This window comes from Odocoileus virginianus, chromosome 26 (genome assembly GCF_023699985.2).
Source record: "Odocoileus virginianus isolate 20LAN1187 ecotype Illinois chromosome 26, Ovbor_1.2, whole genome shotgun sequence".
NCBI lineage: Eukaryota > Metazoa > Chordata > Mammalia > Artiodactyla > Cervidae > Odocoileus > Odocoileus virginianus.
The window spans coordinates 25,578,611-25,599,845 of record NC_069699.1 but is presented as its reverse complement, the minus strand read 5'-3'; the positions used below and the strand labels follow the sequence as shown (position 1 = coordinate 25,599,845).

Below are 21,235 nucleotides of genomic sequence, written 5' to 3'. Positions count from 1 at the left end.
CCACAGAGGGTGGCTGGGCGTCGCATTCTGAAATCTCTCTTTTGTTGTCAGAGATTGTCAGAGAATTTTAATAATGAAGCTTAAGAGGTTAATTTTGTGAAAGGAACAAGAATACCATTGCTTGCAGGGGCACGGGACTCTAGTCCATAGGACAGAGAAGAACAAGCCCTGTTTTCTAAAATGATTTGCTAGGCATGGATAGAACTTGCTTTTGAGCAAACTCTGAGAGATGGTGAAGGACGAGGAAGCCTGGCAAGCAGCAGTCTGTGGGTCGCAAAGTCGGACAGGACTTGGCAACTGAACAGCAGCAAAGACCTTGCTAGAAACGGACCAGGAGCAAACCATCTGGAAAAGAATTAACCAATCAAAGGGAACACTAGATAATACAATTAGAATGTGAGGAAATTTAGGGGTTTTCCAGAGAGAAAGAGAGGCAAGTGTGCACATATATGAATTTAATTATGTCCAACCTCAGGCTGGAAAAAGACTGAAGAGTATAGTTATCACAAACTCACGGTTGCCAGGGGGAAGGGATAGTTAAGGACTTTGGGAAGGTCATGTACACACTGCTATATTTTAAATGGATACCAACAAAAACCTACTGTATAGCACATGGAACTATGCTCAATGTGATGCGCCAACCTGGATGGGATGGGGGCTTGGGGGAGAATGGATATACATGTATGTGTGGCTCAGTCCCCTCACTGCTCACCTGAAACTATCACAACATTGTTAATCGGCAATACCCCAGTACAAAATGTTTTGGAAGAAAAAAGAAAGAGAACATACTGAAAAAAAAAAAAAAGAACAGAGTTATCAGAGGGGAGAGGGAGATGGCTGGGGTTGATATTTATCTTTCAGATGCTCAGTAGTTAGAAATATGCCCAGATGGGTGGAAATGCATTTGCAGCTATGTTTCAGCAAAATGGTGTATGGGTCTGAGAAAAAGAAATGAGACTGCTGGCAGCAAAAATACGATTCCCCATCACAGGCAGTGGCAGAGGGCAGCCGTGGGAACACCATTTTCTCTTTAGTTGCTTCAGGCAACTGGAATTTTTTTTCCCCCTCCTCCGCTTTGTTTTGGTTCAGGGATTTTTCTTTCAACCTTTCCATAGTTGAGTTAGAAACCAAGAGTCTGAAGCTCTGGAAACTTCTCTCTGATCTCATTTCATCATGGTCTTGGATGAACTCACTGAAATACAAGTTTGGCTGTGGTGACATTTGCTGTGTGTCTCAGGAAACTTCAGGCCGAATACCTGCCCTCACTGCTATCCAAGGCTTTGCGTATGAAGTCTAGCTGGGAATAACACAGGCTCCTTTTTATTGATGTGAATGTATCGGCCTAAACATATACTTTTAATATTTTTTATGGAAGTAGTTAATTTACAATGCTGTATTTGTTTCAAGTGTACAACAAAGTGATTCAGTTACATATATATGTGTATATATATATGATTTTGCATATTCTTTAAACATTTTAGTGAATAATTTTTACTGATTTACTTTTCATATTCTTTTCCATTATGATTTATTACAGGATATTGAATATAACTGTTTTCACAACCTACAGTTGGAGCTCGTATGTTCCCTCATGCCTTTTTCTAGCTTTTTAATTTGGCAGGGATATGGTTAATACCAAAAACATTTCTTCTTTAAAATATGTGTCACAGAGACTTCACTGGTGGTCCAGTGGTTAAGACTTTGCCTCCCAGTGCAGGGGATACAGGGTGGATCCCTGGGTGGGCAGCTAAGATCCCACATGCTTCAAGGTCAAAACACCAAAACATAAAAGAGAAGCAACACTGTAACAAATTCAATAAAGACTTTAAAAATGGTCCATATCAGAAAAATAATCTTTATATGTCACAGAGTCACACCCACCAGCTACATGGCACTTTCATACTATATAAAGTGTTTTCTCTGGCTTTGCTCAAGGAGTAAGTGTCAAAGCTTGTATAGCACCCTGGAAACAAAGCTCTCTCTGGATATAGGAGCAGAAACAGGACGTGTGCGCACGAAGGGAATGAAGCGCTGTTCTAGAATCCAGAACTCCTTCTGCCCCGGAGCCTCTGCCTGGGGACCCCTGACCACTCCACGGTCCCAGCTAAGAAAGCCAGCCCGGCCACCACGACTGACTTTCCTCACCCCCACCCCATTACAGCCTCCTCGAGTGCTTGCCATCAGCGCCCAGAGTCCTGGCCACGGGTGTGGTTTCACCTGAGTACCTTGGCGACATCGCCTCGCTCTCTGCGTGGTGAGAACTGTGAAGACTGTGACCTCTTTAGTGTGGTTGCAACCGCCGCAGCGCTGTCAGTGACCGTCCCTACTTGGCATACTGCAGGTGTTCAGAACATCACCAGTTGGAAAAAAGAACTGAATCTGAGCATCTCCTCCAAACACACTGCATAGGTCCACCTCTGCAGAGTATTTCTGGGGGAAGCCTTGGCCTTACATACCCGTCTCAAAAGCCCTGTTCTCCCTCGTTACTTTAACAGAAATGGCTCAGCAGCAGCGGTACCAAGGATGTCCCCAGAAGTTGCTCTTTCTGCATCCACTCCCAGCACTTCACGCATTCCTCTGGGGATGACAGTCCAACATGATGATCCTCTCTGACCCGATTCTGGAGACCTGGCTGTCCCCACCTCCTCTAGAGACGCCGGCTTTCTCTCTCGGTCCCCAAAGATCGGCTTGCTTGACAATGTGTATCAGTGGTCGGTGCAGCGTCGCGCCATACATGGTCCAGGTCTGCACGCTCACACATCTCAGAGTGCAGCTGCATACTCCCAGCACCCTAGCAGGAGGAGGAGTGTGGACTCCTGTGCTTCAGAGGAAGAGTCTACTGTTCAGAGAGGCCCAGTGAGCTTCCACAGCACAAAGCCACTCCATGGCACGGCCCTGAATCTCCCCCTTTTACACATCGATGCTGAGTAAACGAGGTCTCCGCTTTGTCTTCCCACCAAGGCCATGGATGCTGTGAGCACAGGGGCTGTTTTCAGTTTTTTTCTCAGCGTGTGGCCCATAGAACACAGTAGGCACTCAATACATGCTGGCCTTAGGACAACTAGAGGATGATTCTCAACTGGGGTACCTTGTGTGTGGAATCGGGGAACCCCCACTTGGAGGTGGTCTCAGACTGATACGCATATGCCCCCAGAAGCTGCAGACCCGCCTCCATGTAACAGAAGACAAAATCAAGCACAGTTTCTTGGTCAGTGCTTCTGCAGTTGACCCATGTTCCCTTGCAGTTGACCTTACACTGTAATTACAAGCTCCCGGGTGTAAGATTTATTTTCGGCCTCCCTCCCCCTTCTTCTCATGAGGGTCAGCCCCACAGGGCATGGACTCTGCTCTCCATGGCAGTGCCTGATACTTGGCACGACACCAGGACCACAGAGGGACCCTCTGAGGCTCTGTGGAAGGAAGGAGTGAGGGGACCTGCCCAGGGTCAGGTCTGCACGTGAACTAGTTCTGAATCAGGATAACTGCTCTCCCTCATGATTCCAGGCAAGCCACTCAGCTTCTCCCACTCTCGGCTGTCTTGTCTGTAAATGGAACTGGTAATAGTACCTGAACTATAAGGGGCTGGGTGAAAATTACATGCATATAACACATGTATATTTTCTTGGGCTCCAAAATCACTGCAAATGGTGACTGCAGCCATGAAATTAAAAGACGCTTGCTCCTTGGAAGAAAAGCTATGATAAACCTGGACAGCGTATTAAAGAGTAGAGACATTGCAGACAAAGGTCCGAATAGTCAAAGCTATGGTTTTTCCAGGAGTCATGTGTGGATGTGAGAGTTGGACCATAAAGGTTGAGTGCCAAAGAACTGATGCTTTTGAACTGTGGTGTTGGAGAAGACTCTTGAGAGTCCCTTGGACTGCAAGGAGATCCAACCAGTCCATCCTAAAGGAGATCAGTCCTGGGTATTCATTGGAAGGACTGATGCAGAAGCTGAAACTCCAATACTTTGGCCACCGGATGCAAAGAACTGACTCATTTGAAAAGACCCTGATGCTGGGAAAGATTCAAGGTGGGAGGAGAAGGGGACGACAGAGGATGAGATAGTTTGATGGCATCATCGACTCAATGGACATGAGTCTGAATGAATTCGTGAGTTGCTGAAGGGCAGGGAAGCCTGGTGTGTTTCAGTCCATGGGGTCACAAAGAATCAGACATGACTGAGTGACTGAACTCAAATGAACTTTTATACACAGAAAAGTTACTGACAGTCCATGGGGTTGCAAAGAGTGGGACATGACTGAAAGTCTGGACAGCAACAACACACCGTATACAGGGCTATCTAGGTGGCTCAGTGGGGAAGAATCTGCCTGCCACGCAGGACATGTGAGTTCGATCCCTGGGTTGGGAAGATCCCCTGGAAAAGGAAATCGCAACCCATTCCAGTACTCCTGCCTGGGAAATCCCATGGACAGAGGACCCTGGCGAGCTACAGTCTGTGAGGTTGCAAAGAATCAGACACGACTTATCGACTAAACAACGACAACACATGTATATAAACCATGTGCACTGCGAATAACATCCAGTAAGTTATTTATCATTGCTGTTATTGTTATTTATTTTATGCTGATAAGCATAAATCTCCAAATCATGAGAATACATTCACCCTGGGCCTTCACTGTTCACTCAAAGATAAATAATGCAATCATGGAATTGCTTTGCTCCTTTGGACATTTCATAACTGTGGCTGCATATGGAATAGAATTGGTTCTGAGAAAAATGGATGCAGTAACACCAGGTTGCTTTCTCCATGGTGGTCGACTCCCTCCCTTCACTCTTAGGGGAACAGCCACTGGCTCACGGATTCGACTCCGTGGACAACCGTGAACAGAAACTTCATCAGGGTGGGAGAGGTAAGACAGACACGCCGAACAACTGAAACTTCAAAACCTAAAAAGTTTTCCAGAGACCGAGCCCTATCCAACAAAGCTTCAGTTTAGAAAGTTGCCACAGCACTAATCAAAAAGGAGAAAATGCCAGTCCTGGGGCAAGAGAGGCCCCCCTTGTTAAGGGATCACTCCAAAAGAGAGTGCTAGTATCTAACACAGACAGGATGTGCAGAACGTTACTCACAGGGAGCGTTTCATAAGCTAGATAAAAAGGAACGCAATCCTGGCTATAAAAAATCATTGAGATTCCAGGGAGAGGGGCAGCCACTGCTTCCACCTCCTGATGCCATGTAAAATATCATTCTGAGGGACAGTAATTTCTCCCTAGGATTTTCCAACTCTCCAAATAGTGAGCAGCTGCCTGATGAGGGGAAATTGGTTCTTATTCTTTGGAGTTTTCTTTTATTAAAGTGCACATCACTTTGAACGCTGTGTGCCGCATCCACTGACACTTTAGGCGGGGAGGAGAGCAATTAATTGTCCCGCGTGCGGAACAGGAACGAGTCTGGTAATTCTACGGTAAACTGCGACACGGAGGAGACTGTTATCTTCCCAGATGTCTGACAAATTAACTCTGTTTTCATTGGTTTAATGCTCTGAATGGTAAGTGTCTGCACTGTTTGGTTTATGCGTTGTTTGTTCACAAAAGAGACAACATTTTGCTGAAGTCTTCTTTATATAGAAACAGGCAGACATGCAAACTCTTAAGAAATGTGTTTATAAAGACTCCAGCTCTGACTCTAGCCTTACAGATGTCTTCTCTTCTGTTACAACAAATGTTATGGTTTGGGAGAATTCTTTTGTGAGTGAAGAATGCTTTATGCTAAGAAAAAAATAAAGCAGTGTTCTGTATTTTTTCAAGATCTTTATAGCTTATCAACCCCTCCCACCATTATTATTCGTGATTTACTTTCCTTCAGAATTGGGGGAAGGGGAAGGCTTTAAAATATTTCTTCTTGAGTCTTTTATTAATGTTTATCTTTCATTAAATATTGACTAAATTTAAAAATATTAGAGATATGTGTAACTGTAAACAATGTTACAACGAAGCCTTATAAACCTTCCACCCATTTTCAGAAAAAGAACACTACCCCCAGGTCACCTCGACAAACTGACATCTCATGTCCATGAATGATCAGAGTGCCATGAATAGACAAGAAGAACGTACCAAGGCGACTCTGGGGAGGGACCAGCTCTGTCAGGGATCAAAAATTACTGCAAAACTGTAGGAGGATAGAATAGATGCCCTAAGTGCAATAGTGGTGCAGGGACAGGAAAGGAACCAGAAACAGCCCCGACCATACAGGGAAGCTGGCACGACCCCTTGACTAGGAAGAGACAGGCTTTTCTCCAAGTGGTATTGGAAAATCCATATGAAAAAATGAAGCTGGACTCCAACCTTACACCATATATAAGTAGGTAACTGGAAAAGGTCAAATTTATGTTAAACTTTTAAAAGAAAACAAAGGCCAGTAGCTCTATGACTTCAAGGTAGAGATGATGTTTGCCAACAGAGACTAAAAGCACAAACTGTAAGAAAAGACTGATTTATTTGATGACATTCAATTAAGGAATTTGGTTCATTGGAAGACATCATAAAGAGAAGGGAAAGATAAGTGACAAACACGGAGAAAATGTTTAAAACTCATAACGGACAAGGGACTCGTACCTAGACTATTTTTTAAAATTCCCACAGGCAATTTTAGAAGATGCAAGAAGATGCAAATTCCAGTAGAGAGCAGGGCAAACCCTGAACTGATACTTCACACAGAGAAAAATGAACTCAAAGAAGACGAAGATACATTTGAAAAAAAAAATACAGTGGGCCCCCTGTAATTGCAGGTTTCACGTCTGGGGATGTGAAAAGCTGACTGCATTCACCACACTACACCATTTTACATAGGGTGTGTGCATCTGTGGATCTGGGTGTCTGCAGGGGCTCCTGGAACGATTCCCTGAGAATACTGAGGGTGAATGTGCTCAGCGTCATTAACTGTGAATAAATCAGATTCAAACCAGAGTGAGCTACCTCTCCATGTTCGCTATGTGGGAAAGTTAAGAAGTCAGACAATACCAAGTGTTGACAGGGATGGGGGGCAATAAGAATCTCTACCAAGATGATGAAAAATAATTTGGCACTAGTGAAACTGAAAAGGTACATCCCCCAAATGCCCTCCTTTCCTCCACATCCTGTCTTTTCATTCTCCCTGACTGCCTTTCTCCCTCTTTCCTTCTTTCCACCCCGCCTACCACTCACCCACCTACCTACATGTAAGTACCTATGTGTCTCCTAGAGCAGTGATTCTCTAAGGGTGGTACCCAGACTAGTAGCAGCTAAAACCTCATGGTGATGCACAGGACCCAGTGTTCTGACAAGTCTCCCATGTGATTTATGATGCCTGTTCAGTTTGAGAACCATTTTCCTAGACGGTTTTTTATGCCTTGAAACGGGTGTCAGAATGAAAGTTACAAAATGAGAGTCCATTCTCCTCTCTCACTGGTCTTTGCTATCCAAAAGGCAAAAAAGTGAGACTATCCTATATCCTGCTATACACCCAGGGTGTATAGCAGTGGGGGTGAGGAGAGGTAGACATTCACATACTCGTGGGTATTACACAGACAGGCTTATTTGGGGGGAGGTGACTTGGCAATACTTGTAAAGAACCTCTAAAATCACTGATCCTCTGACAAAAGAACTAGAGGTGTGCCTAAGAGAACTATCTAAGATTGGCCAATGATGTTGTTTAATTGACAGATATATAGTGAGATCGACTCCTGTAGCCTGAACGTCACCAGCAGTGGGGTCCAAATATCATGAACTGTCATGAGGGTGACAGCTAACTGACTCATCATCACAAAGAAGTCCCTCATCAAACTTAACCTCCCCCTAATTTCAGAAAATCAGGATTCATTTAGGTAACAAGGTCCTTTATAAAAACACATTCTCTTCTGGCAGGAGGATTCTGCCCACCTCATTCACATTATTCGGAATTACTTTCATTAGATTACCTTCCCTTTGACTACTGGGAAAGGGATGTTTGGAGTAGGATGGTCTGTGGTTAGGGCAACACAGGATAACTTTGGAGCCTAGGGTGATTCTGACAAGGGCAATGGTTAAAAAAAAAAAAAAAAAAACAACACCCTGAAGGTTTGTGAAGTTTTATCTGTAAAACTTCCTGATGAGTAAATATGTAAACATGTCCTGATCAGTTACTGGTTATGTGTCAGGACTGGGGTGTGGGGTGTGTGTGTGTGTGTGTGTGTGTGTGTGTGTGTGTGTGTGTGTGTGTGTGTGTGTGTGTGTGTGTGTGTGTGTGTGTGTGTGTGTGTGTGTATCTTTTTACAGATAGAACTTCACTTACCTACAATTTTTCACTTGCAAACTAGAGAGTGCATAAAAATCTACTCGAAAACTCTGCTTAAGCAGAATAAAGTAAACTTTTTGGTATTGATCTACAGATGGTTAAATTTTTGATCTGCATTTGAATGTCTGAGATGAAGAGCTTGTCTTGCTGTCTACTTATCCAAAGGGCTTCCCTGATAGCTCAGTTTGTAAAGAATCTGCCTGCAATGCAGGAGACCCCAGTTTGATTCCTGGGTTGGGAAGATCCCCTGGAGAAGGGAAAGACTACCCACTCCAGTATTCTGGCCTGGAGAATTCCATGGACTGTAGAGTCCATGGGGTCGCAAAGAGTTGGACACAACTGAGCGACTTTCACTTTCACTTTATCCAAAAGAAGACTTAGGAAAAACATCCTGCTTGATGACTAGTATGACTGGGAAAGGGACCCCTTCCCAAAGTTCCCCAAGAGACACATGCAATATTCCCTTGGTGGAGAAATGGGAAAACGGGCCATTCAAAGTCAATGAATTCACTCTTGATGGTTTCATGCTTGCCTCTCCGCCGCATGGCCTGACAGCATCTTACTAATATTATGACACCTGCCATACCACTGAAGGTGATGCTGCCAGGAACACGGCTCTGCACGCTTCAGAGAGGATGCTACGTCCCCTGCTGAATCCCACTCAGGCAGAGAATGCATGAGGATTGTTCTGGCTCTGGTGGGCCTCTGCTCAGAGCTGCTGACAGTATTCTTTTGCACCTCTTCCTCCTCAACTTAGCCACGGCCTCTCTGCATTATTCATGCGGGTAAGAAAAGTCATTTATAAAAACTGCATTTTCCCCACTGCTCTGTGTATCTGTTTCTGCCTGCCCCTGCAGGTGGGTGGCAGGAATGCAGCGAGCGGGGCAGAGGCCTCCCCTGTGACCCTGGGCTGCCTGCCTGAGGGCCTCGTGCGGCGGTATCTGTGGGAGCCATTAGAGGCTGGGGACCCGGGCTCATTTGTCACTGCGCAAGCCTTTCCAGACCAAGGCGGGACCCAGTTGAGCCATTCCTCATTCAGAAGCTAATTTGGTAAGCACGTCCTGATTGGTTATTGGTTATGTGTCAGGACCAGGGGTGTCACGGAGAACAGGCAGTGTCCCCAGCTTCATGTTTTCCTGGGCGCTGGAGACAAATGATAAGCAAGTTAATAAGTGTGTGAGCTGTGACAATGCCAGAGAGGAAATAAACTCCACACCGAGAGGTCGAAGCTGGCGGGGCTGGGGGGACCCTCAGATCAGGGGGGCTCTCAAGGGAGAGGGACATTTAAGCTGCAGCCTCAAGGATGCGTTAGTGAACTACGCGGCAGTGGAAGGGAACGGGCCATGGGAAAGTCTTGGCAGGGAAGGAGGGTTCTGGGCACTGAAAGCAGCCTGTGGGGACCAGGGCAGGTGAGGAGGGGAAGCAGCGAGGCATGCGGCTACGGAGCCAGAGGAGGCCAGCGCACGCAGGGCCCTGCAGTCTGAGGTAAATGGTTCCTCAGGGCTCTGGGGAGCCAGGGAGCAAGGCACAGAGAAGCTCAGGGCTCAGTGGCTGGCTGGATGAACATGTTGCCTGAATGAATGAAAAATACATGTCTGTGTCCCTCTGCTCTACCCGCTCACCCTCCTGGGGCCCAATCACGGTCATCTCATCTAGCAGCAAGCTGTCTTTCAGGGTTCCTTACTAGTTCCCTTGTTTCTTTTCTTGCTCCTCAGCTCTCACCGACACATACAAAACCCAACATGTTCAACCAGCCATGTGCTGAGGCAAAGGTGGTGATGAAACCCCCCAGGAAGTCACAGTATAATAGAGGTGGTTCAATGAGCAAAGAACCACAGAGACCAAGTGGACGGAGGTGCAGGGATAGAGTGATGTGCGGGGCCTTGTGGGATGGCTCAGCAGAAGGATTCAGGGCTGCACAAGGCATCATGGGAAGGCAAAGTGCAGGGAATCCAGGGGTGCGCAGAGCATCATGGGAAGGCAAAGTACAGGGATCCTGCGGTGCCAGGGCATCATGGGTAGGCTCAGTGCAGGGATCCAGGGGTGCGCAGGGCAGCATGGGTAGGCTCAGTGCAGGGATCCAGGGGTGCACAGGGCATCATGGGTAGGCTCAGAGCAGGGATCCAGGGGTGTGCAGGGCAGCATGGGTAGGCTCAGTGCAGGGATCCAGGGGTGCACAGGGCATCATGGGTAGGCTCAGTGCAGGGATCCAGGGGTATGCAGGGCATCATGGATAGGCTCAGTGCAGGGATCCAGGGGTGCACAGGGCATCATGGGTAGGCTCAGTGCAGGGATCCAGGGGTGTGCAGGGCAGCATGGGTAGGCTCAGTGCAGGGATCCAGGGGTGTGCAGGGCATCATGGGTAGGCTCAGTGCAGGGATCCAGGGGTGCACAGGGCATCATGGGTAGGCTTAGTGCAGGGATCCAGGGGTGCACAGGGCATTATGGGAAGGTAAAGTGCAGGGATCCAGGGGTGTGCAGGGCAGCATGGGAAGGCTCAGTGCAGGGATCCAGGGGTGTGCAGGGCAGCATGGGTAGGCTCAGTGCAGGGATCCAGGGGTGTGCAGGGCATCATGGGTAGGCTCAGTGCAGGGATCCAGGGGTGTGCAGGGCATTATGGGAAGGCAAAGTGCAGGGATCCAGAGGTGCACAGGGCATCATGGGTAGGCTCAGTGCAGGGATCCAGGGGTGCACAGGGCATTATGGGAAGGCAAAGTGCAGGGATCCAGGGGTGCACAGGGCAGCATGGGAAGGCTCAGTGCAGGGATCCAGGGGTGCGCAGGGCAGCATGGGTAGGCTCAGTGCAGGGATCCAGGGGTGTGCAGGGCAGCATGGGTAGGCTCAGTGCAGGGATCCAGGGGTGCGCAGGGCATCATGGGTAGGCTCAGTGCAGGGATCCAGGGGTGTGCAGGGCAGCATGGGTAGGCTCAGTGCAGGGATCCAGGGGTGTGCAGGGCATCATGGGTAGGCTCAGTGCAGGGATCCAGGGGTGTGCAGGGCAGCATGGGTAGGCTCAGTGCAGGGATCCAGGGGTGTGCAGGGCAGCATGGGAAGCTCAGTAGAGGAATACAAGGGTGCACATGGCCTCATGGGAATACTCAGAAGAATATCTAAGCTGGGAGGTGGTTTGCTGGGCTTAGTTCTATGGGGAAAGCAGGACAACTCCTTTTTAGTTCCCCCATATCTTTCCACCTAAAAAAGAGACAGGAGGAAAGAGAGAAGCAAGCCCTGTTCTAACCCTAAGCTATGCCTTTTCATTTCCTAACATAAAAGTGGCTTATGATCCATTGTTAACTGAAGAGAAAACAACAGCTAGTGACAGTAAATGTCCATGCTGAAAGCAGTGACTTTCTCAACCAAAGACAGGCAGGCTCTGTACTCATTAATAAAGGGCCCCCAGTTTGTCAAAGCAGGAGCAGGTGGGCTCTTTACCTGCTTTGCTTAACTAACTCAGAAATTAGTTTAGTAATTTAGTTTAGTAAATTAGTTCAGCAATTTAATTTAGTAAAGCCATTGCTAAAACAAAGTTTTCAGAATCTATTGGTAGGCTGTTTAAGCAAACACACTTCTAACTGCAGGAAAGGAATGCCAGGTTCGACGCTGCTGTGTAGAGGTCAAGTTTATGTCCATCTAATTAACCACCATTAACTCTGTACTAGAACTTGCCTGGTTCAGGTGGTAAGGAATCTGCTTGCACTGCAGGAGACCTGGGTTCGATCCCTGGGTGGGGAAGATTCCCTGGAGGAGGGAATGGCTACCCACTCCAGTATTCTTGCTTGGAGAATCCCATGGACAGAAGAGTCTGGTGGGCCACAGCCTATGGGTCTCATTGGACTCACAGCTGCTTTTGCTTCAAAGCTGTAAACTTACCTAACTGAGTATTGAATGTAGCCTATTAAATATGAAAATAAGACTGTGTACGGTCAAGTTTCCAGAATAGTCCTTAAACTTCCAGATCTGAAGTAGCATTTAGTACAGAAATTTGGTTTTTTTTTTTTAACCAACTTACCAATAGATTGACAGAGAAAGGGTCACAAAGCTTATATCTTTAGTTTTCTGGCAAGTTACAGTTATTGGGTGGAATTTTGCTGTTCAAAACCAACAACATTAATGGCCGAAAAAGGGCATAAATTCCTCTTCTATAGTATTCTTTGTTACTAAGAGGTAAAACAACAGGAGCTTGCTTTCTCAAATCATCTGTTCTAAAAGTTGCTTGGGGCCGGGGCGGGGGGGGGGGGGGGGGGGTGTCCAATGAGAAGAACTCTCTCAGTGCCTCTCAAGCTCATTTCTCTTTGCTCACCACCCCCCTCCCCACCCAGCCCCAATGTGAGGGACCAGAGGCTCTATAGAAAGCCGTCTCATTTGTAAGAGAATAGATCCAAAGGAGAGCAGGCTGACAGCTGCCCAGCAGCACAGGTCGCTGTGTGAGAATGTGGTGTCTGCATGAGGGCCCCACAAAGGCAAGGGCAAATTCAAAACGAACCCAAGTGCTGCATGTAACACTGGTGATCTACTCATGGACCTTGATGAAAACGATGTATACAAGTCTGCACAAACCTTGGAATCAGATGTGGCTCCCAGCCCCCTTCATAAGTCGTTTGTGTTTCACTTTCTTCATCTTTGAAATGGGGATAGTAACATCACCTATCTCTTGGTGCTGCTGTGGCAGAAAGGCATGGTTGCCGCTTAGCATAGCACCGGCATATAGTAAGCGCTCAATAAATAATACTAGCGAGTTTGGGATCGACATATACACACTACTTAATACAAAGCAGACAAGAATCTGCTGCATAGCACACGGAACTAAATTCAACATCTTGTAATAACCTGTAATAGAAAAGAATCTGCAAAAGGATACATACATACGTATAACTGAATCTCTTTGCTGTATACTTGAAACACTGTAAATAAAATATACTTCAACAAAAGAATAAAAATTAAAATAATACTGTGGTTGCTGAAAGGAGCAGCACTGTAATTTTCAATATTTTTATATGCCGTCTTGAAAATTTGCATGAAGGTTTTAGTGAATGTGTTAGTTGTTATGACTAACACCAGAATGACTTCTCTGTTGGGTCATCAAGCCACAAAGGTCACTATTCTACCAAGAGTCTCTGGCTGACCTCAGAAGAGGCAGAAGGAATGAATGCTATGACCTAGTGAATCACTGCTTCCCCACCCCCACCCCTGCCCCACTCCAGGTCTCCATTCGTGAGAAGAACCCCCTCAAAGCATCCACAGGCTGGCTTCCCCCTAGTCCTGACGGAGCACTGCTGCGTGGAGGGCTGGGGCCTGGCTTATGATGGAGTCATGGGCACAAAGCCAGCCGAGTGGCAGACTTGCCCATCTCTGCTCACACATCCCCTAGCTGACAATAGGTCATCAGCTTCAGCTCGATTCTGACTGCAGCCTCAGAGCTGTGACGCTCCCTGTCATGCTATCCTGTGAATATGAGATCTCCCATTAATTCATCCAACTGGAAGATTCCAGTCCTTGATAACCGGAAAGAATCTTCCCTGTCCTTTCCACTTCCCTGTCCTTCTACTTCAACAGTGCTTCTGAGTATTCTAAGTCACTCAGGGCAAGCAAAGGCTTTCCAAAGCACGAAGCAGTTGCTAAGTTAAATTTTAAACCTCTCATAAGCGTGGGCCGTGTCTTGATGCTCTGCAGGATGCCACCGTCACCATTAAAGCACAAGGCACTGCTGTAACTCAGCTGATCTGACAATCCCGGGGGGGGGTGGGGGGCAGGGGGTGCATCTTGTACTCTCCATCGAAGTAGTCCAAACATCCCCAAATATCCCAGGGCATTCCTTAACACACAGCCTCGATCACTGGGATGTGTGCGCTTCCGCAACGTCCTTTAATGACCGGGCAACTTCGTGTGGTTTTGGTGTTTTCCTATTGTGATTAAAGGTACAATAAGGTATGTTTGCAACAAGAGGCATGGCCATTGTTCTGCATCATTAAGCTCACAGCAGTCCCAAAAAGAAACTGTGGGCAGCTTGCCAAAGGCCCTAATGAAGAGCATCTCTTTGAATTATCTCTGGATGAGGAAAGGATCAAGTCTGAGCCCCAGAATATTTGATCCTCTTTGTGCTGCTGTTACAAGGGCTTACTGAAGCCAGACACGCTGGACCTTCTGCGACTGTAATTTATGGAAACCTTAATTTCTCTGCTCTAATAAGGCTTTGCATAATAAGGGCGGGAATGCAATTACTAATTCCTGCAAGTGTTTTGTGAATTCCTTTATGCTATGGTTCAGGGCTCCCAAAGAATAGGAGAAAGGGGGGTTTTACTTAGTTGGCACAAGGGTAATGGGTCTGAAAAGTAGTTTGAGTTTCCTGAAAATAAATCTGCATGGCTTCCTAAATTGCTGACAAAGTGGATTCCAGATGAAAGTCATTTATCAGCAATTTACTGCATGATGCTTTGGCCAGAAATATTTCCACATAAATTCACCTAGTAACAAACAAACACACAACACCCAGGCTTTCTCTTTTTGGGGGCTGAGAGGGAAAAGCCCAAACAACACAGATGAATAAAGCACAGGTTAATGCAGATTTGCAGAAAATGTGGTAGTATTACCTTTTGGAGGGTGTCAGTTTAATTATTACATCTATAACAATGTATGTGAAATAGTATTTTCATGCATTGATGGTTAAAACAAAAAAAAGGAAGCTATTAATACTAGATTTTAACGCAGTTTTTATCTTATATGCATCAGTGAGCGTCTGTATATAATCACCCTGGTGATGGTTCTGGTTTTCTACTTGTTTCACTTCTAAACGCCTCACTCACTGAGAACCAGGGCTCACTGCACACGATAACTTGGCAAATTTAGGATTACGACATCAACGGATGATAATATGAGAGCCAGATCTCCAGCGGCAACAGCACTTCTACCCAGACCTCCAAAGTGCCCGTGGACTGCCCTGCAAGGAGGAGAAGCCAGCACAGCCCTGAGCAAGAGGTCATACGTCAGAAGTATTATTTCCAAAATTTATTTAAGATGCTTGTTTTTTGAACAGTATGTGCCCTCCACAGAGAAGAGTGGCCTGGGTGCCTAAGCCCCAAAAGATTTGTTTGCACACTCTCTATGCCTCAGTGCAGAAACACACACACACACACACACACACACACAGAGCCCTCTTTCATTCACTCAGAGTTACTCTATCATTAGATTTTTGTCCATAGAGGCAGCCAACTCACAAATCTTGCTGGAGATTTAATGTTAAGCGCCCTCTGCTGGCTCATGAAAAAATAGCACCCAATCAACAGCTAACCACATTTTTAAGTCTAGCCCCTTTCAAGAATTTATTAATATACCATTCATCATGAAAATCAAACAAGCACCTTTTCCCCCCTCACCAACAGCTTTATTCTAATGTGCTAGTGTTAAAATGCCTTTGTAACACGATTATGATTTTTTTTTTTATTACCAGAGAAAATTTTGAAGGAGTTAGAATGATTTAAGGGGAAAAATATCTTAAACTGTCAGGTAAAACGGTGTGAAAATCTCCTAGTACAGAGGAAGACTGAAGCATTACTAAGCACTTAACATGAACATAAGTGCTCTGAACTGTGCTGTAAATACCCCACTTCATCTCCACTGAAATTTCCTACTGCCGATGCTGCAGAAGTTTAGAGAAGCCATACGCCGTGGATGACGGCAGTCAAGGCCACTCCACTCGCTCTGGAAGTTCTTAAACTTTTCACAGGGGAAGGGATAGAAATGGCAAGTGCGAAGCCTGAATCTGAACCACATGTCCTGTGACAAGCTGCTCATAGACTGAAGTCTGCGGTAGAAGCCTGTGCTCTCCTGAAAGGAGCGCCTTCCAACAATTTGTAAACAGAGACAAAACCGAGGCAACATTAATCATCTTCCACGTCTTCTGCAACTTGTTCAAAGGGTGTGTGACCACGCGCTGACCCTGCCTAGGACATCTGTCCGCCACTCCGGAGAGAGTGGGCGGTCGAAACAGCTTTGTGACATCGCAGCTCGAAACACACTTTATGGTCCTCAACATTCATTTAAATACTCAAATACAGGCACCCGGGGCCACTGTCAAGGAAATCACCTAAGAGACTTCATAGAAAACACACAGAAACGTCAGAAAGGCTGTTTCGTTTCACACACACACACACACACACACACACACACACACACACATGCGCGCAGAAATCCCCAGTTCCTTTCCCAGGAGTTCTGCTCAGCCAGGTGGCTGCCCGGCCACTCCCACAGGCTAAGAGGCAGCAGGTTACCTGACAAACTTCGTAGAGTAGTTTGTACTGCTCCTCCGGCTTCTGCAGGCTGCACAAACTGCATCCCATGTTTAGAGAACTGGCAGAGGCAGGCTGCAGGACTCGCCGGCGCCCGGGAGCAGCAGCGCTCTCAGCGCGCAGGCATGAAGGGGTCCTCGGGGAACCTCAGGTGCCAGGTGCAGCGCCGCTGCCGGCTGGCGGTGCTCCTGGAGGCTGCCAACAACTCTGCTCCCGTCCACGCTCCCCTTCTTTCCCTCGCAGAAGCACGCACACACGCACACAGACATACAGACACACACTCGAGCGCGCGCGCGCACACACACCACTCCCTCCTCTGAGTGATTCTGGCAGCTGGATTGTGGTCCAATGCACACGCTATATATACTGCCACTCATGCATATTAATCAGCCCTCATTGACTATTCATAACAGACAATGATACAGAAGCTATAATTGCCAACTATGACAGTTGAAATTTCTCTAATTAACAAGCAAGTGCTCCAGTGGCAGGGAATAATAAAAGACACTAACAATTTTGCAAGCCATTTTCTGGCAGTTACCAATAAACATGACTGCATGTTGAGCCGGGTCTCTGAGGATAATCCCTAATGCACTGAAGCTAAGTAGAGATTCGTTTTTAAATATACCATAAAATTTGTGATGATATAAAATGTATTTAATGCTGCAGATAATGATGGCATATAAACGGGTTTTATGGAATGGACATGTTTGGAATCACATTCCTAGGACATGTAGTGCTTTACTAAGATGCGGGAATAATCTTCCACATATGAATAAAATTTAAAAATTTAAATTGCGAGATACATGCATGAGTATGCAAAATAACCAGAGGGGTATAAGGAGAGAGGCTGCCCGATAGGTGAGCAAGTAGATAATCACTGCTAGGGTGCATTTTCAATTCCCAAAGCGGAAAGTTATTTGTGAAAGGGCTGCTGGGCTAACTGGAAGGTGGAGAAGCAGCCCGTCTCCTGCCATCCCCACAGCCATGAAGCCCATCTCAGAGCTCATGCCGCGAATCTAAGGGTCACTGGTGACTCCAGATCTGTATTTAATGCTCCAGATCTGCCCAGACTTCTGTAGCTTTGCCCTGTGCTCAGTATCCAAGAAAGGTGAGCACAGACAGGACTGAATAATTTTGGTCTTTGTTGCCTTGCTTCTTGCCTCCCTTTCATTCAGCCTCTGAACTACTATGTAAGTTTGATGGCTTTAAAAAAAAAAACCAAAACAAAAACTGTGTTTTTATAAACAATCAACTGCCAGACCAAAATGTGGTGGTCCCATTTTCTCAGCCCAAATGGTTGATGTTGACAATTCTCACAATTGCTTCCTGCCACAGCCTTCACCTCCTTCATTTTACAAAGGTTGAACTGTTTCTCAGCACGACTCCCACGTCTCATGTCGAGAGGCATCACGGAGCCTGAACAATAAAGCTCCCTTTCTCTGGGAATGAAGACACACCTACAGTGTGAGTAAACCAGTCCCAGTAAACTTTGGCTTGTGCTGGCAGCACAAGCTACTGGTCCCATTTCTTGGACCTGGAAGGTGAGGCACAGGGATGGGGCTGGATCAGCTAATGGCCTGGCTATCTGGAAGGGGAGGGAGGGAGCCTTCATCACAAGCCCTCGCCTGGGCAGGGACAGTGAGCTGAGGTGTGGCATCAGACAAAGGAAGCCGTAGATGGCACTCAGCTGCGGCAGGGAACTTGGACTGCCTTTAATGATGGGGAGGGTCTCCTGGACCCGTGAGGAACTCATTGAGCCCCATTTCCTAATCTCCAAACAGGTATAATATGAACTACCGTGCAGAGTTTTGCTACCAGGATGTGAGAAAGCAAGCGACTCAAGCCAAAACCAGAGGCCACGTCTGTTCACTCCCTGGCCTCATTTGCGGAGCCTTCCGTCAGGAAGTCTGTCCTCTTCCAGCCCACAGTAGACTGCAGATGGGCCCAATGTCCACTCTCATCCAATTCACATCAGGAGCCTCCCACCCTGCGCTCTGCATCCTTTCGTCTTCCCACTGACTACTAGCCTTCCAATTTACACTCCATATGCCAGGCTATTATTTGTGTAAGAATGTGTGCTAAGTCACTTCAGTCATGTTCGACTCTGTGGGACCCTATGGAGTATAGCCTGCCAAGTCCTCTGTTTATGGCATTCTCCAAGCAAGAATACTGGAGTGGGTTGCCGTGCCCTCCTCCAGGGGATCTTCCCAACCCAGGGATTGAACCTGCATCTCTTATGTCTCCTGCACTGGCAGGCGGATTCTTTACCACTAGCGCCACCTGGGAAGCCCAAGCTATTCTTTATAAAGCAGAAATCCGATCACTTCTTTCGCAGGCTTTAAAGATCCTCCAGTAATGTCTCGTCACACTTGAATTAAAAAAATCTCCTCCAGGGCGTCCAATGTCCTGTAAAATCTGTTCCTTACCCATTGATTGCTCCATCCCCATCAATCCCCTCTCAACCCCACACCAGTGCTGTTTTCTCTCCCACCAACCCAGGTCCTTCTTCAGGGTCCCTGCATATGAAGTTCCCACCGCTGGAACAGCTCCTCCCCTTCTCCTGCCCACTCAGCACCCCCATCTCAGCTCAAATGAAGACTGCTTAGAAAAACTTCGGCTGGACACCTTGTATGAATTTCTTTCTCAGCCCTCCAGTCATTTCAACCCAATCATTTCCATTGCATCACTTCACCCAGTACTGAATGATCCCGCCCACTCATGCTGATTTGCTCACTGTCTGTCTGTCTCCCTGTCTAGGGATTTCAGCATCCCAAGGGCAGGGCCTGGGCCCATGAGGGTGCTTGGGAAACATGTACTCTTTATCAGAATGACTAGATAAGGCCGGGTCTGCGGTCTCACCAACTCATCAGTTACACCGCAAATTGGAACTGCCACATAAGGAGGAAAATGGTCCCCATGAGGGTATCATGTTTGCATCCCTCCTCCACTCTTGTGGGCCTTTAAATTATTATTTTTTGGCAAGGTTTAGTGTCTCACAATTAGTTTTTTCCTCATCTTTACCTTGTACATCCCCAAATTGGTAAAGAAACAGGCCCTGGCTAAATGGATGGGGAACTTTTCCCCATCCTTCTCTTCTTGGTTAGAAAACTTCTAAATCTCAGCCACAAGCCAAGAGAGCTTTATTGCATATTGCCCTGTACTTCACAGCAGTGTATTTCTCAAACTTTGGGGGCATAGGAATCCTTCACACTCTTCCAAAAAATTCATTGATACTCCCCCTTCCAGGGCCGTTGTCTATGTGGGTTATGTCTACTGATTGTCATGTTAGAGGCAATCAAATTTTAAAATATTTATTCCCTAATTCATTTAAAAGAGCTATAACAAATCTATTACATATTAATATAAGTCACACTTTTGGAAAAGCCAGTATATTTTCCAGAACAAGAATTTTTTGAGAAGAATGGCAGTGTTTTACAATGTCACAAAACTATGTCTCGCTCGATTAAAGACAGCTGGTCTTTCGCAGTGGTTTCTGCATCCAGTCCTTTTTGATATGGTGTCATAGAGGAGTTTCTAGAAAACTCCACAGTACTGTATATGAATCAAGGAACAACAGTGAAAGAAAGAGGAAAGTAACATCTTGGTATTTTTATGAAAATTGTTTTACCTCTCAGCAGGGCCTGGGTCACATTCTAAGAATGGCTGCTTTAGAAGGATGTGCCCATGAGCTGAGTGTCTAAGAGCCTCCTGCTTGTGCGGAGGGACAGAAGAGTAGAGAAGATATTCATTCAAATTCAATTCAGGGTTGGTTTTGCATCTATTCTTGTGACTAATGATGTATTATTGGAAATCAACAATGCAAAGTGCTCATGTACCCATTATGGTCCAAACAAGACTTTGTTGGGATAACCTACCTTAAAACTACCCTTTACTTTGCAAAACCATCCAGGGCATCTAGAATACAGTTTTGCTTGCAAAACATTGCTTTCACAGAGTAAGTAAGAGGCACAATGGTGTGAAGGGAGGCTCACCTATTTTGCACCATTCACAAGGCATTTCACGCTGCAGATAAAAAGGCACCGGAAGTCTGTGAGCGACAGGAAGTTACACCAGAACTGTCTCTAAGAAAACAGCTGTCCCAGTAAAGATGGAAGCTACTGGCTGCACAAAGGCACACGCTATCTGCAGAAGATGCTGAACATCCTTTCCAAGTTAGTTATCGCATCACTGGAAAGTGCTTCCTGGGCTCAGAGCGCACGGGACACTCTCCTCTCTCTGCTCCATCTGATGCCCTTCCTGCCTCTTCCTGCCTTCATGGAGATGAAATCTACAGTGCAAAGGAGTGTCACCGAGGAATACACTCAGAGACTGACGGACAGAAGGGACACATACAGAGGGGGCTGAAGGTGCCCCGGGAACATCCTTTACAGTCATCCTCTGAACTTCCCTAAGTCACCGGGGCTGCTGCAGGAGTCAGCGGATGGAGACATCCACTCATGTTCACTTAATTGTGGAACCATCTCTACCTAACCCAACCGTATTATTTTCCGCACACAGACAGGGTGTTTATTCATCTATTCACCTGGAATGTGACCTTTTCTTGTTTCCCCCAGTGTCTGATGAGCCCAGGTCTCATCAAACTACACCTTTCAGCTGAATTCTGTGTTCTTCAGGGAAGAGCCATGTCCCAAAAAAGGAGGGACGATGGGGCCAAG

The 21,235-nt window shown here is 46.5% G+C and overlaps 1 protein-coding gene across 2 annotated transcripts in view; it reads right to left on the bottom strand.

The window, feature by feature from the left end:
* Positions 1-21,235, bottom strand: part of PDZRN3 (PDZ domain containing ring finger 3) — a 251,090-nt gene that overhangs the window by 38,326 nt on the left and 191,529 nt on the right. The window contains exon 1 of one of the 2 annotated variants that reach the window (XM_020903666.2): positions 16,539-16,833. The exons of the other annotated variant lie outside the window; for it this stretch is intronic. Within the exon in view, the coding sequence (XP_020759325.2) occupies positions 16,539-16,607 (69 nt within the window). The 5' untranslated portion in view covers positions 16,608-16,833. Of the gene's footprint in view, positions 1-16,538; positions 16,834-21,235 lie in introns of those variants that run through there. 2 annotated transcript variants of the gene reach the window in all.